Below are 21,253 nucleotides of genomic sequence, written 5' to 3' on the forward strand. Positions count from 1 at the left end.
CTTAGACAACTCTGCAGCCTGACCCAAGTTCCCACACATTTTTGCCTTAAGCAAAGGCCTAATTAAGTCCTGTTATCGAAGGTCAAGGCTGAAGGTTGGTATGGCAATGGAAGCCTGAGAGACAGACCTTTTTACTTAAGTTCTTTAAATTCATTGCTCAGTTATTTGTTATTAAATATAGACAACAGCAACCCATTGGTTTTATTCAAATTACTTGAACTTCAGAACCAACACTCTTTTGACTCTGATATTACAGAATAATTTCATGACAACACATTCACCTCTAATTTATGCATGATCCTCTAGTTTCTGCTCATTTCTGCTAACTTTATTTATTTATTGAGAGAGAGTCTGTGTGTGTGTGTGTGTGTGTGTGTGTGTGTGTGTGTGTGCGCGCGCGCACACGAGCACACACACATAAGCAGGGGGCAGGGAGGGGCAGAGGGAAATGGGAGACAGATTTCCAAAGCGGCTCCATACCCGGCTCTTGGTCTCAGGAGCCCAATGCAACTTAGGTCTCAATCTCATGACCCTGAGATCATGACCTGAGCTGAAATCAAGAGTCAGAGACTTAACTGACTGAGCTACCCAGGCACCTGGATGCTAACTTTTCCCTCAGCGAAGCTCAAGGAGATATCTTATGGTGGGGATGTCATGCTAGTTCAGTGTTCTCAAATCTCTGATCTCCTTTTATATTCTCAAAAATTTAAGAACCCTAGAGAACTTTTTTTTTTTTTAAGATTTTTTTATTTATTTATGGCAGCCGGGGGTGGGGGGGAGCTGAGACATGGCAGAGGGAGAAGCAGGCTCCATGCAGGGAGCCCAATGTGGGACTCGATCCCGGGTCTCCAGGATCACACCCCGGGCCGCCTTGGCGCTAAGAGGCTGGGCCACCAGAGCTGCCTACCCCAGAGAACTTCTGTTTCTGTGGGTTTTACCTGTTAATATTTACCATTTTAAGAATTAAAACAGAGAAATATTTATTTGTTTTTAAGTAAACTCTTCACCTAACATGGGGCTCAAACTTACCACCCTGAGATCAAGAGTTGCATGCTTTACCAACTGAGCCAGGTCAGGCGCCCCAACACTAAGAAATCCTTAAAGCACAGAATATATGAGCACACGTTCCATTAGCTGACAGAACAATGAAGTCATCACATAAAATGATGCCTTGGAGAATCCCACCGTACACTTGGAATGAATGACTCAGCAAGTGACAGTGTTATTATGAAAATAGCTCTGGTCTTGTGGGATCATCTGTGGGAATCTCTATGGAACCCCCACAGAAAAGAAAAGCCCCAGTGTGCAACAAGCTTGGGCAAAGCCTATTCATCATCATGGGGTGACAGTCTCCTTTCTGGATTATTCCTAGCCCATTAAGCACCAACTACTGCCTATCACTGTATTACACATCAGGTTCCGCTTAATATTTGGTAAAGAAATTCAAACAGTGAATGTCATTTTCGTGCTTTCTGCTGTGGCATGAAAAGAGAATACAAATAAATCCATTTTTCCTTTAAAAAGTTAATTTTTCCTGAATTCTCTATTGTAGGAGTCGATCTTTGAAAGAAATTTTCCTGGGGGTAGCCTGGTATACAAAGGAGGATTTGGTCTCTTTTCTCACTGTACTGGATCCTCTATCACATGTCTTATGGGATGCAGGGTTTGCTTTCTCCCAGGACCCAGAAGAAGAGGTCATCACTCATAGCGGGATTAGGCTCCATCACTTTAGGAATGAAATGCTTCCTTTTCTTATACCTACTGCCACCATCAAACTTCATATATTGTGTAATGCTTTAAGTAATACCACTTGTTCTTTCTTGTGGGAAAATATATATAAAACACCATTTTACCTATTCTTAAGTGTACAGTTCAGTGGCATTAAGTACATTCACGGAGTTGTGCAACAGTTACCACCATCCACCTCCAGAACTTTCTCATCTTTTCCTGAAAATCTCTCCCCACTGAATACTAACTCTCCAACTTCCCCTCTCCACAGCCCCTGGCAACCACCCTTAACTATTTAAGTAACGGCATTTTGAGCACTAGAAGAAACTGAAGGGTAGCATGGGAGGGAGAGAGGATGGACCACAAGGCTTATACTTTATATAGTGTTTTCAGTTGTACCATGAGCAACACTTGACAAGCACCATCTCCCTTAGGTGCTGCTCCCACTGAGGAGGTAGAAATATGCCAAGGGGCCTAGGGGCTGTTCCAGGTCACAGAGATCAAAGGGTTGGAACTGGGGATTAAATTCAAGTTAGTCTGATGTCTAAACCCAAGTCTTAACCATTATAAGCTCTCTCTCCTTTTAACCCTCCTGAGACAATTAAGTTCCTTTGACTCTGTTTTCTACTTTCCAGTCATTTTGGTTTCTAGGGTCTTTATTCATTCTCTGCAAAACAGTAACCAAGACACTATAAGGGCTGGATGTGGGTTTGTGGAGTGAATGTAAGGGTTCAATCCTCTGCCAACCTCTCATTCTGGGTGTCCTGTTGCTTATGGGAAGAGCCGGGATTACAGACCAGCTCTCTGGCCTCACAGTGGAGCAGTTTTCCACCCTGACACACTACATTTCACATTTGCCTAAATGTGAAAACAGAAAAAGAGCAGATGAGCAGACTAGAGAACTATGAAGGCAAACACAAGGTGTCCTAAGCAATGCCAGTGGCCTGAAACTCATCAAAGCATCAAAGAAAATTGACATCCAGGTACCACTTCCTTCCCAGAAACATCCATCAGTGAAGAATAACCCAATCCTTCCCTCCCCTATCAGCCTAGGGAATAAAGACTACACTCCTTAACCCGAAAGCCTCTTACTTCCTCCAGCAACTTTCAATGCCCCTTGAAGAACTTGCTTTCTTTCTTTCACCCCATTCCTGGAGCTTCTTCTCCCATCTCTTCCTGACTCATACAGCCCCTCTCTGTAAAATGCATCTGACCCCAGCAGCCCCATGAACTCGCCTCTCCTCACAATTACTGTCTGTACCAGGGATTGGGCCTTGGCTCAGGGCAAGGAGAGGAATAAACTCTTTATGGTCCACATGAGCCAGAAGTCCCCCCCACCCCCCCACTGATGCCTCTCTGAATGGCTCAGGATAAATTGAGGACATCACCAACCAGCTAACGATCCCATATATGACTTGATGACTACAGGGAGATGGTAGCCCAGCAACATCACTTCTTCCTCCCATTCCCCACACATGGTTGGGTAGGAAGCTAAGTTCTGTGCTTTCCCAGCACCACATCACAGCTGACCAGACTAGAAGTGACTGCCAGATCCAAGATGGGCTAACAAATCCCTTTTCTGGAATCCTTTAGGCTCAAAACCAAGAGTGTCAGGCCCAGGGATGCTGGGGGTTATGTCTCCTACCAAGCAAGTGGAGAGAAAGAGGAATGAAAGAAGGTATACAGAAGACTTGTGGAAGAGCCACTGGCACTGAGCCTCAGAGTCGGCTGTCCTAGAAGAGCAGCAGCACCTCTCATGGGTTCCCTGATGCCACCCAGGAGCTTCAAGAGCAAATCCCTTTGGGCTCAACACTGCAGTTTAAGGTGGGTCTCTATGAAGTGGAATCAACAGTCCTAACCAAACCAGTAGCTACTAAAAAGCATCCGATTTTTATCTACAAACTGGTAAAGACGAAAGTGGGGGAGGGGAAGAAACTAACACGGATGAGGCCGTAGAACAGTCTTTATCTCAGATCTCAGGTTGGCTACTTGGGAGCTATTTGAACTTAGGTTATGTACAGAATGCCTCTGGGACTCGATTTCCTCATCGTAAAATGGGAATCTGGACACGATCTCAGAGTCAGTCTGACAATGAAAGACGCAGCCTGGAAAGCTCCTAGTGCTCTGCGAGCAGCCCAACACATTATGGCTGCTTTTACATTTTTGTCGGCTGTCTATGGTTAAGTTCTCCACAAACATCTCGCAGCTCTCCTGATGCAATGACAAAGACAGTACAAGCCCCAAGGAAGAGCACAAGGGCCCCTGGACTGAAGTGACCTTTCTGAGGTCACTACCAGAGCTGGGTCTCTTTGACCAGAAATTCCCTGCCTTTCTTGTCTTTTCATTAGTTTCCTCACACTGTCCTCCTAGGTACCAGAAAGAGCCAGTCCATGCCTATTGACTGACATGTTGTCTTTCAAAGCCCTCCCTAAGGCCCCACTCCAACGTGGGATGAGGGGGAGAGGAAGTATATTCTGCCTCCATTTATGGAGTCTGGGCCAGGTGGGCTTTGTCAGAAACTCCAGCACATTCTGTGTGCTCCTGCCACAAGATCCTCTATTATGTGGATGGGTCATAGGAACTGAAGCTAGTTAAGTCAACCTTCAAAATTCTCCCCCATCCCATAAGATGCTTAATAAACACTGTCTAAACTAAAGGGTTAAAATGCCCAGGACATACGCAGATTCCTGCATTCTGGGGATGGTTTAAGACCCTTACTTTCAGTAGCAAGTTCCTCAGAAATGTCAATTTTATTCTATTTTAATTTCCTAGCACTTAAACTGTCACAGGTAACTGAGTCTGCCTTTCAATGATACAGAGAATCTCCCCAAACTAGAATCTCAAGGGCAGGTTTTAAATGACACAAAAGCTCAAAATATTGGAAAAGTAAGAAGCCCGTAACAGCCTCTTAACGCGAAGTGAAAGAGAGAGACCCAGAAAGTGGTGAGATTTGTTCTGTGCCTGGTGTGATGCACGGCCTGGCCTTGTGCCCCTGGCTGGCTAGATCCCTGTAGGGGGCTTCGTCTCACCCCAACTCTGCCTCCCTAGCTGATCCTACCATCTGCCCTGTCTCCTACAGCATCGAAAAGATTACAAGGATGGGAACATAAATCATTTTTCTCTCATGAGTTTATAGTGTTCCCTTCTGAGGAGTTCAAAAGCATTCAGTAATAAACCAAGGTGATGAGTTTATGTCTTTTGCATTTAAAATGAAACTTTATTTGAACTCCTGGAGAGGCATTTACAGTTTTTTAATTTAGGACATTCCTCTCTTGTTTCAACATTTTGCCCCATGGCATTTTCTGTGGGCAAGTAGGTGACTGAAGGTGGAGGGTGATAGAAGGAGAGGGGTCTGTGTCTGGCCCCCCCCGCCCCCCCCGCACTGTTCTCCCACAGGCTTTTTACGAATGCCTGACAAAGTCCTCCCTTCCATGGATTTCAGCAAGTCTCAACATCTATATGGAGGAGTCCTTCCTCCCACCCCCACACTGACTTGGCTTCAGTTTCTTCCTTCTGTGCTTCTCTCCACTGCCCACCGTCTTCTTGCCCTAGCCACCGAGAGCAAAGAAATGAGAGAAAAGCATGCTATCTGCAGGAGACAGAGCTGCCCACAAGGATCACTTTGCTTTTCTTTATCCTAATCTCTTGCTAGGGGCTCAAAAAAAAAAAGGAAAGGGCAGTTAGCAAAGTTAACAAAATCGAAGCTGAGGACAGTTACATTTTAAAATGAGAAAGAAAAAGAGGAAGGAAGGAAGGGAGAAAGAAAAAAAGGAAAGAGGGAGAGAGGGGGAGATGTGTGAGTCATCACACCTCCTGTACAGACCTAGGCTCTAAACAAATGTGAAGCTGTCTTGCTTTGTCTGGCCCAAACATTTTTGCTAATGATTTTATTCAGGTGTTAAGCCAAATTTCAGTAACTAACCACGTGTAAATACTGCCTGGCCACCACACAGCCTTTCCAAACAGAAACGAGGTTTGGGGAGAGGGCTCTTGCTTGCAAGCAGGTAGAACCACACACTTAGCTTCTGCATTCAATAAATATTTGGTGAATGAATAAACCCAAGAAGTACTTAATGATTCGATATATGTCAAGGGTTTTTATTCCCCCTGGCTTAGCAGGCCCAACCATACAAAACTCTTCAAGGAACACCACTACATGGTTGTTCTAGGTGGGGGGAAGGAACAACTGGGTTCTCTGAGTGACTTCAACATCACTAAGCCATTGAACAACAATGGGGTGTCCCTGAGAAACCTGTTCCAACCCACTTATAGACACAACAGATGCAAAGGTAGAGCTCCTCTGGACTGGGGCAAAGCAAATTAAGCCAAGCTGCTGAGCCCTGCATAGCAGCAGCTTAAGTACAGGAGAAAATATTATATAAGGAGTGTACTACCTACAAGGAAAGCAGTGTTCCTACCCTTTGGATGTAGCTGGCATTTCTCCCAGGAAAACACTAAAGTATTCTCAAAGGAGTCGCTGCTTTCCTAGCATCATTAAGCAGTTCTGGCTAACTATTTAAACGATGAAGTATCAGGGCCTGGGTCACCTAAAACACCTTGATTTGACTTCATGAACTGTAAACCAAACAGGTAATAATTCCTGGGTTGGTTTCCACCACCACCACCGCCACCACCACCCTCCACCCCCAGCCCCCTGCTGCTATAAAAGAGCAAGAGAGCTCGACAAGTGCTCAGAAGCTTCAGAAGATAAGTGAGACATGAAAATCACAAGTTAGACCCATAATGGTCTCCTGGACTGAAAGTCTTTCAGGAGACCCTGGCTGGGACATCTTCAAGTCTGAGAAAGGCTCCCCATCAAGGACCCTGTATCAAAACCACCTCCTCTCTTGCCTGGATCCTCAAGAGGTCAGGGACCAGAACTGTTTTCTTCCCAGCTGTCTCCCCATGATATCTAGACAGCAGCTTCTGAGATTATTAAAAAATAAAAATAAAAATAAAAAAATCCAGGCAATAACATGATCCTTAGGAGATACCTCCTTCCCTTCAACTAAAATTCCAATAACTTTCTCCAAACCTTTCCCTTTAACAAAATGATCCAGTTCAGTTTAAAACAGATTGTTATCTGTCATATTTTAAGATCATTGATGGATAGTTTCCCAAAATAAATTTATTTCTATCTTAACACAGCAGCCAGAGATAATGCTGAACCCTCTTGGCTCACAGGTCTTTTTTAGTACTTCTAAATGGGATGAGAGCAGTCAATGGCAGCAAACATTTTTTGAGAGCTTACTCTGCTGGCCGTTTGCATCTCATCTCACCTCCTAACCATCCTATGAGGTAAGTTCTAATATAGGACCATAATTGCTGTCTGCCATTCTGAAACCAAAAAAGCTCTAAAACCCAGAAGTTTTTCCATAACTTACTTGGCAGCAAAACTTAATGGACCTGAACTCATTTAGAGGCAAAGCTGCCCTGAACTAACACAAGGCGATTTAGATTTTAGTTTATCCCACTTAATGTGAACATCATATCGTTTGCTACGCAAATAGGCATGTGTTTAATTACTGAGAACTGCCCCAGACCTCCTGGAGGTTACTTAATATAAAACATGTACAGTCTTACTACCTTTCTAAACTCCCCAAAGCTCAGATTTCTGGAACTTCTCTCCCTGAGGGTAGAAGGTACTATGAACCTCTATTATGAACCCATTTCACAGATAAGAAACTGAGACTTTTGGAGGGAAGGTGACTTGCTTAAAGTCACAAAGTGACAAGAGGTGGAGCTGACTCTTAGGCTGGCAGGCGCTATCAGAGTCCAAGCTCAGAAGCTCCATGGGGCGGCCAGGGGCAGGTTGCTGCCAGAAACGTACGTCTTAGTCCCCATCTCACACGATTCAGCTGGGAAAGAATGCTGTGCCTGCATGGCTCTGCCTTGTAACCTGCTCTGTGAGGAACTGTGGAAATGGGAAAGCAGAGAACACCAGTTGGAAGTGTGGCCATCCTCAGGGCCTGACACTTACCTTGCCCAGGACAGTGAGGCATGGTTTTGGGTCCAATTCTGGCTGTTCCAGCTTCACCACTCCTACCCAGCCATATTCATACAAGTCCTCTTCATCATTGTTATTACACAGGCCCAGTGGGTGCATCTAGGAAGCAAAAGAGAAAGGAAGCTTCAATATATAGGCCACAGATGTGCTTGACCCACATTGCACATGTCTCAGACTCAATAGTGAAAAGTACTCTAAAACTTAAAATTAAATGAGGGGGGACAGATTTTACAGATGCTTTCTCGGTGTCCTTTTCCCCCCCAAGTTTATTTATTTATTTATTTAAATAATCTCTACACTCAACATGGGGCATGAACCCACAACCCCGAGATCAGGAGTCGCATGCTCCTCGACTGAGCCAGCCAGATGCCCCGCTTTCTCACCACTTTGTAAGTGGTCGTCACCCAGGGTGGACACCAATTGATGGGACGCAGGGCAAGAAAAACTGCATAACTCCCATATAAATACCTATCTAAATTCCTGTGAAACATCATAATATTTAGTAGCAATTACAGATAAAATTAACTAGGTTAGTTATCCTAGACTATTTTGGCTTCTAGACCTTAAGGACACACCTCTACTGCAAGTTTCGCAAGAGGACTCAGAAACACATTCAGGAATTTATGGAAAGACCATTGGACATATAGTAGAATCACCAGTATAACTAACAAACTGTTTAAGAGGCAACTCCTGGCTACTGGGGAACAGATGAAAATTTTTGAGGATTCTTTCAAAACGGACAAAGCAGAAAATCAAAAATAGGAAGAAGACCATCATCAAATTCTCGCTAGTAAAAGTGCAGTCAATGAAAGTCTAAAAACAGAACAATAGGGCAGCCCGGGTGGCTCAGCGGTTTAGCGCCGCCTTCGGCCCAGGGTGTGATCCTGGAGGCCTGGAATCGAGTCCCACGTCAGGCTCCCTGCATAGAGCCTGCTTCTCCCTCTGCCTGGGTCTCTGCCTCTCTCTCTGTCTCTCATGAATAAATAAAATCTTTAAAAAATAAAAAATAAATGACAATTAAAAATTACGTAAAAACAGAACAATCCCCAAGTCTGCACTCACAGTTCTATCATTGGGTTTTATCAGGCAGGCTCTGGAATCCCCAGTAACAATCTGACAAGAGGAAATCATCATAGGTAAACTAACCTATCAAGAAATTAATGAGTCTAGGGGTGCCTGGGTGGCTCTCCCTCCACTCGTGTTCTGTCCCTCACTTTCTCTCTCAAGTAAATAAATAAAATCTTAAAAAAAAATTAATGAGTCTAGCACAGTGCTAAACTCTTTAAATAACTGTAAGAAATGTGTAGAGACACAAGAGACCTAAGAATCCATTGTGGTTGACAGAATAATATCTTCCAAGGCTGGCCTCTAAAAGCTGAAAAGATAAGAAACAGATTCTCCTACAGAATTCTCCTACAGAGAGCCTACAGAAGGAATGTCACCTACAGATCCATTTTTGACTTTTGACCTCCAGAAGGCTAAGAGAATAAATTTGTGCCGCTTTAAGCCACTAAGTTTACAGTAACTTCTTAGAGCAGCAAATAGGAAACTAAGATACTCTTTTTATCCCCCACTCATTTTATAGATGAGAACAGAAGTTCAAGATAGGTAGATTTACCAAGACAACGGAGCCAGTAAGTGGCTGCACTCATAGGTGACCTGGCCCTCAGATTCACAGTCTGGTGCCTTCCCACTTCACTTGCTTAACTTTACCATCCCTTCCTCCAAGAACCAGTCATCTGACTGGGAGGGAAAGACCAAGTGATTAAATCTTTAGGAAAAAATGTTGCCAACTCTAAGTTCTGTGGTACTAGAGTTGCAACATGAATCTAGTGTGGGCAGCAAGAGTTGCTGGAATGTTCAGGAAAGCCCCATGCTGAGCTGTGAGCTGAGGTTCAAGGAAGAGTCAGATTGGTCAAGGAGAAAGGAGAGACAGCAGGCAGTTTGTTGTCCTAAGCCTGGGGTAGAGGAACTACGGGCTGGAGGGGGAAGAGGAACCAGACCAGTCTGATAAGTATGAAGGACCAGAGTCTAGACCAAGAAGAGAGACAGATGAAAACTAGAAAGGTGTTTGGACCCCAATACAACACCACAGGTTCTTGAGTGGAAGAGTGGCACACTGAAAATAATAACTCCCGGCCGATGGGTTGTACACCTCGGGGCAGTGGTATGCCCAGCCTCAAGAGGAATCCAGAGTGGAGGAGTAAGGGGTGCAGCAGAGAGATGAGAGAAGTGTGGCAATTCAATGGAGCAACAGGACGGGTTGTATAAGCCTAGGAGGGAAGTGGGCACAGGGTGCTATGAGGTGTGGGGAGGGGCAGGGGGGGCAGCAGCTCTCTCCAGTGGGTAAGGAATAACTCATCCCCTGGGAATCCCAACACATGAGACAGAGGGCCCTGGAACATTCAATTTTTGCGTAAGTCCTCAGGCTTGGTGATGGTGTCCAAAGGACAAATGAAGATTCCACTCCTGAAGAACCCAGCTCCCCATTCTAACAAGTTTGGTGGCTTATCAAATGATAAGCAGCGTGAAATGTAGACCTCTGATTGGAGAGGAGATGAGGGAGGGTGATAAGCCAAATGTGCAAAAGCCTGTCACTTCTACCACCAGGAAGGGAGTCCCTGCCCAGTTCAAATCAGCTTCCTGAAATCCCAGGCCAAATCATGGCAATGGCAACCATACCATGACCCTCTTTCACAGTATTCCATGATATTTTTAACATGGCCACATGACTTGGAGATTTCCAGAGGACAGTTGTTTTTTGTTACTTACACATGAATGAAGTTTGGCCAGTGAAGAAGAGCTACACTGGGGGAGCAGAGGTATGGCGCAGGTCTAAGACATTTTATCAGTGGTTCCACTGAGATAAGATGTCCAGATTAGGCCAATCCGTAGGAACAAAAAGATTTGTGGTTGCTGGGGCTGAGGGATGGAGAAATGGGGAGTGAACGCTTAATGGGTCCAGGGTTTCTTTTGGGGTAATGAAAATATTTTGCAATCAGGGAACAGTGCTGGGTGCACATTGTGACTATAAATTCCTCTGAATTGTATACCTTAAAATGGCTTAAATGGTGAATTTTATATAAATTTTTCCAACAATTAAAAATGTTTTTTAAAAAAATGTTCCAAGAGGACCCTGGGTGGCTTAGTCAGTTAAGCATCTGCCTTTGGCTTAGGTCAGATCCCAGGGTCCTGGGACTGAGCCTCATGTCAGGCTCTCTGCTGAGCAGAGAGCTTGCTTCTCCCTCTCCCCGTCCTGTTCATGTGCGCTCTCTCTCTCACTCTCTCAAATAAATAAATAAAATCTTTAAAAAATAAAAATGTCCCAAGAGTTTACTCAGAAATGACTACATTTGGGCAGCCCGGGTGGCTCAGCGGTTTAGCGCCGCCTTCAGCCCAGGGCACGATCCTGGAGAACCAGGATAGAGTCCCACATCGGGCTCCCTGCATGGAGCCCGTTTCTCCCTCTGCCTGTGTCTCTGCCTCTCTGTGTGTCTCTCATGAATAAATAAATAAAATCTTAAAAAAAAAAAAAAAGAAAGAAACGACTGCATTTAACTAAGATGGGGATCCACAGGGGAGGAGAAAGTGCTTCCCACCCTTCCAGAGCCTAAACCAATTACAGCAGCCCTTCTAGAAACCATGCCCTGCAGGATACTATCCCTGAGAGATTAAAAACAGGTTCTTCTACAAGTAACTAAAACTGAGAAACACTCCGCAGGGATTCAGGATTTGCTTTTGGAAATTAAAGCTCTGCAGAGGCCTAAGATTTAAAAAACAAAAGGTTTTCAACCTTTGCAAACACCAGCATTTCCGACCCTTTGATTATAAACCCATTTTGTGTATACTACGATCACTCCATTCCATGGGGACACATTTCGAGAACTGCTAAGTTAGTTAGAACACAAAAACATGCGTGAGAGAATAAACCTAATGTCAGTGTGATTCAGGCAAAGCTAAATGCCCTCAAATGCTGAACACTCGCAATGCAAAGAGTAAGAAGTATAGTGGAAAGAATGGAGGGACAGTCATGGGCAGCTAGAGAGAAGAGGTGGCCTAGGAGGGTGTGTGAAATGTGGGGAGAAGAAGAGAAGGAGGTTCAGGAATGGGAAAGAAAAACAAGAGAAGTAGGAGATGCCCAAGCCTGGCTCTTTGTAGCCACGGTGAGGAGAAAGTGGCCATGACCAGACCGGAGGCTTATGCTGTAAAGGAGCCACATGTCAGGAGAGGCATGTCAAGAGTGCGTCCACAGGCATGCAGAAATCTGAACTATGTAAGCCTCAAACACACCCGCTGGTCCAGGTCCCCTTGAGGCTGTCAGGTCCTACACCCTGGGCCACACGTCGTTCAGACGTTCTCTCCCTCCGTTCTCCTCTAAGATGCCCCAATCAAATCCACTGACACTGCAGGGACTGTTAGCAGCTCCAAATGGCAAGCCTGTCAAGGGTGTTGACTTCTGAACACGGATCAAAGATTCAAAAACCCAAAAAGAATTTTTCTAAAGTGCCACTGGGCGTAATCCGGTTGGCATGGGTTATTTCCCTGTGAAGGGTAAAGAGGCCACCAAAATCACATCTCAGAGGATTGAAAACCTACCTCACTATCTCTGCCACCTTCCCAGCTCCACCCTTGGTGCTTTCTCTCCTGAGTTCTTTATGACAGTTTACATTTCCAGGCACACAGCTCCTATGAATGCAACTTTAGCTAGGTCTTCTGTAAAAATGTCTTCCTCGAACCATCTGCTAAATATTAATGATTCAGGTCTCTTGTCAGCTCACTCCGGATGACAGTATCAGCTCCTGGAGATGCCTGCCACCCTAGGCCTCCATCCATTTACACCCTAGGGTTTTGTGTTCCCAAGGGCTCCAAGTTAAGAACTCAGCAGAACATTTTATAGGGAAGGACAAATAGCTATAACATGAAAATGCTCATCTGTGAACTGATCTGTCGCAAAGGATGAATACTCTAGGCAACGGCACAAAGTGCAAACAAATATGCCAAGTCTGAGGAAAGCAATGGAAAAGGTTTACTCATAATTATTTACATGCTGTTATGTTTACCTATTTTATCTTATTTAATCCTTATGGCAAACACTTGTTAATCGTTGCAATGTCAGATGCAGAGTCACTAGACATTGTAAGTAAATTCCAAACCAGTAAGTTGTAAACCAGAAGTGCAAATCAGCACCTGATGTAGAATATAATGGAGCCCATAAAAGCCATATTAGTCAATAATAGGATTCCCCTCAAAGCCAATGGCAAACAATCTAGTGAAAGATTAAAGAAGAAATCCACAAGAGAGAATATCCATAGAGAATGATCAAAGAATTAAGACAGAACTTTGAAAAAAAGTAAGGGAGTCCTCTAAAATTTTGGAAAAAATTACTTTTGATAATCCTATTGCTAAAGTCAAACATAAGAGAAAGATGCTATACACATACCCTTGTACCATTTTGCTCAAAATATCCCAACTGCCCACATGGGATTCACTCTGTTTATGCCCAGAAATCAATAATAGCTGCAATTATAATTTAACTTAAGTGAAACAATAAACTATTATTTTCCATTTCATTTTTCAAGATAAAGCTCCAAATAATTTTTCTACTATTTACTAAGAAATATCAGACCCAGATTTAAAAAGATCCCTCAGTCCTGTGCTGGGTAACAATCTTTTTTTTTTTTTTTTTTAAGATTTTATTTATTCATGGGAGACACAGAGACACAGGCAGAGGGAGAAGCAGGCTCCATGCAGGAAGCCCGATGCGGCACTTGAACCCGGGACTCCAGGATCATGCCCTGGGCCGACGGCAGGCACCAAACTGTTGAGCCACCTAGGGATCCCTGAGTAACAATCTGCTATAGAGAATGATGCCTCCTACTATCACTCCAGACAGCCAGCACATAAAAACCAGGTTTGTTAATCTATATGGGTTGACGCCAGCCAGTGACACACAGACAGTGATTACATATAAAACCTGTGTGCCCTTCTGAATGCTATTGTTCAAGATTAATCTTAGGATACTTCGGTGAATGTTTGAACATGTTAACTTTGAACCTTAATGTGACACGTGAACATTTAAAAATTATAGGCATTTCTGAGGTTTCCTTTTTTTTTTTTTTTTTTTTTTAAAGATTATTTCTTTATCTTTAGGGAGGGTAAAGGCAGAAGGAGAGAATCTCAAGTGGATTCCAGCTGAGTGCAGAGCCCAGACTCGGGGCTTTATCTCATGACCCTGAGATCATGACCTGAGCAGAGACCAACAGCCAGATGCTTAATCGGACACTTAACAACAGAGACACCCAGGTACCCCTGTGAGTTTACTGTCTCTAAATGTCTGGATGTGTGGGGTTTACCTAATCAGGTGCTTGAAATGTAGTAAGTTTTTGCCTTAATATTTTTAAAAAGGTTAAAAATGGCTGAGCTATCTATGTATGTCTTGGGAATGACACAAAGAACTGCTAATGAAAACAGAAAGAAACAATTGAATAGACTCGGCAACCCAGAGTGGAACTTGACCGAGACCCCACTGGGCAAAGAACGTTATAGAAAGGGAATGATGGCCTGGAATGAGAAGACAGGAAAAATTCCTGGGACAGATCCACAGAAGAACAGTGCAAATAGCCAATCAGGTACAATTAAAGTGTGAGACTATAAAAGAAAACATGTCCTGCACCGCGTACTTTGGCCTTGCGCTATCAGAACAGTAATTTGGGGATGCTCGATGTTCTTGCTTAAGTCATTTGACGGAAAATGCCCAGTTAATCCTTTACACGAGGTTTGACATTATCATGAACATTGCATTATTCTGGCTCTTGCTCTCTTACTCTTGATTTGTTCCAAGAGGTGTTTGGGGATGGAAAGAATGAGAACTTTGGAATCAGGCAACCTTGTGTTTAAACCTCATTCCTTAAAGACTTCTAACTCTGAGAAATGAACTAGGGGTGGTGGAGGGGGAGGAGGGCGGGGGATGGGGGTGAATGGGTGATGGGCACTGAGGGGGACACTAGTCGGGATGAGCACTGGGTGTTATTCTGTATGTTGGTAAATTGAACACCAATAAAAATTAATTTATTAAAAAAATAAAATAAATAAACCTCACTCCTGACTCTTATGAGGTACATCAACTTGCAGATGACTCAATTTCTATAAACCTTGATTTTCTCGTCTGTAAAATGGGGACACTATCACCTGCCTTAACAGGGTGCTAAAAGGATTAAAGGAGATCAAACATGTAGCCATAGTAACATAGTAGATACTCTATCATTAGAAAAGCCCCCACCTTCTTCACTTCCTTTAGACTTGTCATGTTTGCTCACGCTTTATGCCTTTGCCTAGAATACTGTCTCGAGCCCAGCTTCATTCACTGCCACCCCTTTCATGCAGCTTTCCTGAATGTACCAATACAGATAGCTGCTTCCACTACCCGGTCCCCAAATGCTTTGTCTGGTGCTTACCACAGTTCTTTCAGCTTCCCCTCTAAGGCACCTGCTTCTAGAAGGAGAGTCTTACAGGGGTCCCCTGTAACTCCAACCAGAGCACTGTGTTCAATAGGTGCTCAATAAATGACTTTTGGCAGAACAGCCTTTAGGGCTAGAGGCAGGTCTGATGCCATGCCTCATGCTTTGTTTTTGGTAAGCTACCTGGGTCTCTGCTCAGCTAAGTAAGGGACCAGGGCAAACAGGTCAGGATTTAATCAAATGCTGCATGAACTTTAAACAATGTCACCAAAGACATCATGGAGATAAAAAGATTTATGAACAATGGACAGGAGGAAAGGCTGTTCTTTCTAGGTTCTGCTGTGCAACCAAAGTAGCTGAGGATGCAGAGGTGGCTAAGGCTTTCTACATACAGAGAACAGAACACTTATGCCCTTCACTCAGGCAGGCTCACGATAGTGCTTTAAAGGGCAGTGGAGGGCAGCCTAGGTGGCTCAGCGGTTTAGCACCGCCTTCAGCCTGGGGTGTAGTCCTGGAGTCCTGGGATCAAGTCCCATGTCGGGCTCCCTGCATGGAGCCTGCTTCTCCCCTGCCTGTCTTTCTCTCTCTGTCTCTCTCTCTCTCCGTGTGTGTCTCTCTCATGAATAAATAAAATCTTTAATAAAAAAATAAAAATGAAGGGCAGTGGAGAAGGGAAGAAGAATAGAGGATGTGCCCCCCACCCAAAGCAAAACCTTAAATTCTTCCAACCACATCTGATCTCAGAAGTCACTGTCAGCTTCAACAAAACAAGAGAATAAACCAAGCACCAGTCAGGCATGGGCTCTAGGACATGGAGAATCCAACAGAGAAGAAAAATGGAGAGTGATGTCCCCAGGATGATACCCAGTCTGCTGGATGACCACCAGTCCAGATGGGACTGGCTTGCAGGAGAGCCTCCTGCGCCCCTAAAAAAGAAAACAAAGAACAGGCTTGACAGTACCAACAAGAGTTTTATAGTTCTGCCTAAGAGAATGAAAAGTGATAATCATACAGCAAACTGAAGTAATGGCACATAGTGAGACAATTATTAACTCCAGAAAAAAATTTAAAAGTTACACCAGAACTGTAAACCATAAGCAGGGCATGGCCTGCATGACCTGGCTGAAAAGAGTGACAGCCATAATAATATAAACCCTGATCTAAGCCATAATTGTGATACAGCTACATTGGAAAAATGTAGAGATGGGATGTGGGAGAAGGGGATGGGGAAGGGAAGGGAGGAGAGGGCATAAGAGGACAAAAATTTTCACTTTCCATAGTAGGGGGTAAAAAATTTTTTTTGGTTGTTTAATGGACTCAAAGCATGAAGTACGCTCAAAGTAGCAGTTATAAGCATGTTAATTTAGAAATAATTCACAGAACTTTAGAAATATTCAGAGACAAAGACAAGAAACCACTAAATAATTGAGAATAGTTGCCCCTGGGAATAGCAATCAGAGATGCCAAAGGGTGGAACAGAAGAATGCTTTTTTATAGTAAGTCAGGAAGTACTCTTTGCCTTTTTGTAAACATATACATGCTTTATTTTGATTAAAGCCTTTATGCACTGCTGGACAGAAGATCCTTCCTCCAGGTGTTCCAGTAGATTCTATGGGTCCCGTGGGGAAGCATTCTGTCAGGCCAGAGAGACCCCTGAGGTATCCTGCAGAGGACAGGGGGTACTTGGAGGGAGACTCTGTCTGGGACGGTTGCTCTGGGAGCCATCCAGGGCCTAGGATGAGGATGGCTGGGACCATCACACAGGGATGACTCAGGGAGACATGGTGCAGAAAGAACCAGCAGCCTTCACCACCCTCACAACCAAAAATAACTCCCAGGTGGCACCAGAGCATGACGTGGATTTGGGTGTTATAGAGATGGCAAACACAATAACCAGGGTGATTGCTCTGAGAAGCCCCAACCTTCCCCCAGACACACAAAGATCCTATAACCTCTAGAAGAGGCAATGAATGTCCTACTTGGGTTTCCAAATCAGGAGCCGCTAAAGCGAAATGACTATCAACAAGCAATGTGTATACCTGACCATCATCAATGCCAGATATCAAACATCTGGTTTTACATTGAAATATGAAGATGGACCTTCTTCAAATTTCTCAGAGCCCAATGGGGTTGACTATCATGGTTTCCCTGTTTTGTTAATGAACAAAGGATTTATGGGAACTTCAAAGCCAAAAGACTATGCCAGACAAGGTTAAGTATCTGGAGGAACAGAACTACGTTCCCTTGAGTACAGGATACTAAGCCAAGCTTTGAAACCAAGACCAGCTCTTTAAGAAGCTTTCAGTACAAAATCCTTGAGATATACTGGTGCACTTTCCACACGTCTGAAATGACAAAACTGAAACCCGGGCGGGGGGTGCTCTTATCCAGAGTTACAATATCTCTACACTCTGCTCAAAGTTTAAAATAACTTCAAAAGGGCTGCCTGCTTCTAAGTGGGTTACTGTTACACAGGAGCCAAACACTGAACTAAGAGCAGGAGAGACATTTCACTCTGTAATATTATCTCATCAAAAAAAATTCCTAGGGATTTAAAAGGGAAACTTCCTTCCTTTTGTCCTTTTGCCACTGCCAGCCAGGGTAGGGTGTCACTGTGGCACAGAGGTTTACCTGAAACAACAGCCCCTGAACCTTTTCTTAAAAGGTGTGGTGGCTAGGATCAAGACTTATAATATATGTGAGGGAATGGAAAAGGACAGCCCCACCCATTTTCTCTTGAATCACAGGGTTTCTTTTTTCTGTTCTATGTACAAAGAAAGAGACAACTCTCTTTGCTTTTTGAACAGACCCAGTTTAAACCTTTTTCCGGATGAGGATCTAGAAGTACTTGAATATAGCTTTTACCCCGATGTGGTTATAGCAATGAAGATGAAAATCTGTCAGGCACAGAAAGGTGCTGGCTATTGCGGTTTGCTGCAACTTCCAACTGGAAACAGCCTAAGGATTAAACCAGCACTTCTCTGCTGAGGGCTCTGGCTCTCAGAACACTAAGCTGTAGTCTCCTGTAGTGGTGTCACTTTGTAGAGAAAAACCAAGGACAGCCTTTACCCTATTAGGTTCTGCTGTACCAAAAGAACAAACAAGAAGTTGCTGGTAAGAAGCTGGGTAAGGCAACAAGTATTTCAAGTCCACTTTCTCACTTGAGTATCCTGCATCCCCTGGAATTTCCCTCTGTCGGAGGATTACATTGAAACTTAGGTATGAAAAAAAAAAAAGAAAAAGAAACTTAGGTATGGCTCTGTGTAAATCTCATGTCTGACTTTACAAACCTCCACCAAGAACTTCGATTTCCAATTTCAAATAGGTAAGGCGATGATTCATAAGTTAAATTTTTTTAAGTATTCAACAGACTATACAAAAGCATCTGAAAACATTAAGCAAAAGTTAATTCTACATCAGTTCTTTCTGTTTGGTTTTAATGTTTTCTTCATTTTTTAAAAAAAGTAATCTCTACACCCAACGTGAGGCTCAAACTCACAACCCCAAGATAAAGAGTCGCATGCTCTACTGACTAAGCCAGATAGGCATCCATCCCCTTAATTGTTCTTATTATAAAAAGGTAAGGGTTAGGTGCTTATGCACAACGGAGTTACTGAATCAAGATGAAAGATGTTGGAGAGGAAACAGTGAAGTGGAATTCTCCTTCTTCCAAATTGAAAAAATACCATAGGGGGGCCTGGCTGGCTTACTCAGCAGAACATGGGACTCCTGATCTCAGGGTTATCAGTTCAAGCTTCACAATGGGCACGGAGCCTACTTAAATAAATAAATAAAATAGAATACTATAAAACAACAAATCATTAAGACTGCATGATGCTAGTCTGAAACCAGAATAAAACAAGTGGAAAAGAAATTCCCAAAACACATTAAATCTTTCATAGGATTTTTTTTAAAGATATTTATTTATTTATTTATTTATTTATTTATTTATTTATTTATTTGAGAGACAGCATGTGTGCACATGAGAGAAAAAGATCACAAGCAGGGGGAAGGGGTAGAAGAAGCAGCAGACTCTCCACTGAGCAGGGAGCCCAATGCAGGACTTGATCCCAGCACCCTGGGATCATGACCTGAGCCAAAGGCTGATGCTTAGCCGACAGCCACCAGGTACCCCGGATCTTTTTTTTTTTTCTTTAAGATTTTTTATTTATTCTTTTGAGAGAGAGAGAAAGCAAGTGAGAGCATGAGCAGTGGGGAGCATCAGAGGGAGAGGGAAGAACAGACTCCCCGCTGAGCAGGGAAGCCTGATGCAGGACTCTATCCCAGGACCCAGTGACCATGACCAGAGCCAAAGGCAGCCACTTATCAGACTCAGCTACCCGGGCGCTACTCGTAGGATCTTAATACAACACAAACCAGGAGTAACATGAGGCTCTATGAAGGAATCATTTAATACATCCTATTGGGCAGGTAGGTAGCAATGTACAGAAAAGTTCAATGTGGCCACTAGAAGTTATTCTGAGAAATGATGAGGAAGCAGTTGAGGCAATACCTTTAGGACAATTAACAAGCTAGATAAGCAACAAAGTAGACAGAAAGAATGATGTATTCTTAAAACTCATATGATCAGCAACAGATAAAAGAGGAACGAAATGACAGAAGTTAAGAGATACATATAAACAATTTATAGTAAAGAACAGAAAAACCACTGTTCTCACTGCTGATTAATGCACGGCAAAATCAAAGTGAATCAATGCTAAGCCCCACTGAGGGAGGGCTGTGGGGAAAGATGTATGTAAACACACCTGGCCACACTGAGGATTGGCTGAATTTGTTGGGCATTAGTCTGGCAATATGCAACAAAGCCCAAGTTCCTTAGGGCCTTCCCCCCGCCCCCTCAGAATCTCCCTTTTAGAATAGATCTGAGGATGTAATCTAAAACAAGGAAGAGGGATCCCTGGGTGGCGCAGCGGTTTGGCGCCTGCCTTTGGCCCAGGGTGCGATCCTGGAGACCCGGGATCGAATCCCACGTCGGGCTCCCGGTGCATGGAGCCTGCTTCTCCCTCTGCCTGTGTCTCTGCCTCTCTCTCTCTCTCTGTGTGTGACTATCATAAGTAAATAAAAAAAAAATTTAAAAAAAAAAAAAAAAAATAAAACAAGGAAGAAACTTTATACAATAAAATCCTGAGGCAGTCCTCCTGCAAACTGTGAAAACTTTGAAAAACGTGTGCCCTTACCGACCATACGATATAACCAAGAGAAACGATGTGCATAACTTATGGGCTATTTTATAATCACAAGATGATAATGATAAAGAGAATATGGTAATTAAAAGTACCATGTGTGAAGTTTTAAGATAAATTTGTATGCAAAGTGGAAGCCTGCTGAAAATACCACCTGCTGATGGGCAAAAACTGAAAGCAAACAAAGTTTAAAAAGTCAGTGGGTTCTTAGACAGTAAGGATAGTGGGAGATTTTCCTTGTTTGGATTCCCATACAGTGTTCATTTAAACCAGCATCTGCAGAGCACTGACCACGTGTTTGACGCTGGGCAGGAAAAGGTAATTAAGATCTGAGCCCTCCCTTGCTGTATTGTTTGACCAGCAGCTTGGGGGAAAAAAAAATCTAAAATGTATGTACATACACGGACACAACAGGTGACAGAAATTGGAAGCTCCCCAGGGCTTTTTCCTATCAGTCAACTCTATGTGTAACACAGTTTCAAAGTAACAACTGGCAGTACTACCACAGCACCCTAGTACTGCATCCTCAGACAGATGTGCTGCTTTTCCAAGACAACATGCCTCCAATGGGCTGGTCCAGCAGACAAGCGCACTCTGGAGAAATCTCTCTGTATGAGCTGGAAAGCCAGGCACTTTGAGTGTGTACTAGCTACCAAGGCAAACACAGGCTGCCTACCAGTGCTCAGCAAGAAAACACAAGTGAAAGGTTTCGTAGACCAGCTCGTAGGGTGGAATCAACAAGAAATGCTGTCCTAATCAATTGAAACATGGCAGTTTAGCTCTGATAATCCTAATACTTCGAGCTTGCTCAAGAGGAAGACCTGATCACAGATAAATTTTACAAAGTTACATCATAA

General features: G+C 43.6%; 1 protein-coding gene across 1 annotated transcript in view; it reads right to left on the reverse strand.

Annotated features, from left to right (window-relative positions):
* ZNRF3 (zinc and ring finger 3) overlaps positions 1–21,253 on the reverse strand; it is a 156,916-nt gene that overhangs the window by 53,518 nt on the left and 82,145 nt on the right. The window contains exon 2 of the mRNA XM_055322762.1: positions 7,709–7,834. Coding sequence (XP_055178737.1) covers positions 7,709–7,834 — 126 coding nt within the window. The remainder of the gene's footprint in view (positions 1–7,708; positions 7,835–21,253) is intronic.

The sequence above is a fragment of the Nyctereutes procyonoides genome, unplaced genomic scaffold, assembly GCF_905146905.1.
Source record: "Nyctereutes procyonoides isolate TBG_1078 unplaced genomic scaffold, NYPRO_anot_genome, whole genome shotgun sequence".
NCBI lineage: Eukaryota > Metazoa > Chordata > Mammalia > Carnivora > Canidae > Nyctereutes > Nyctereutes procyonoides.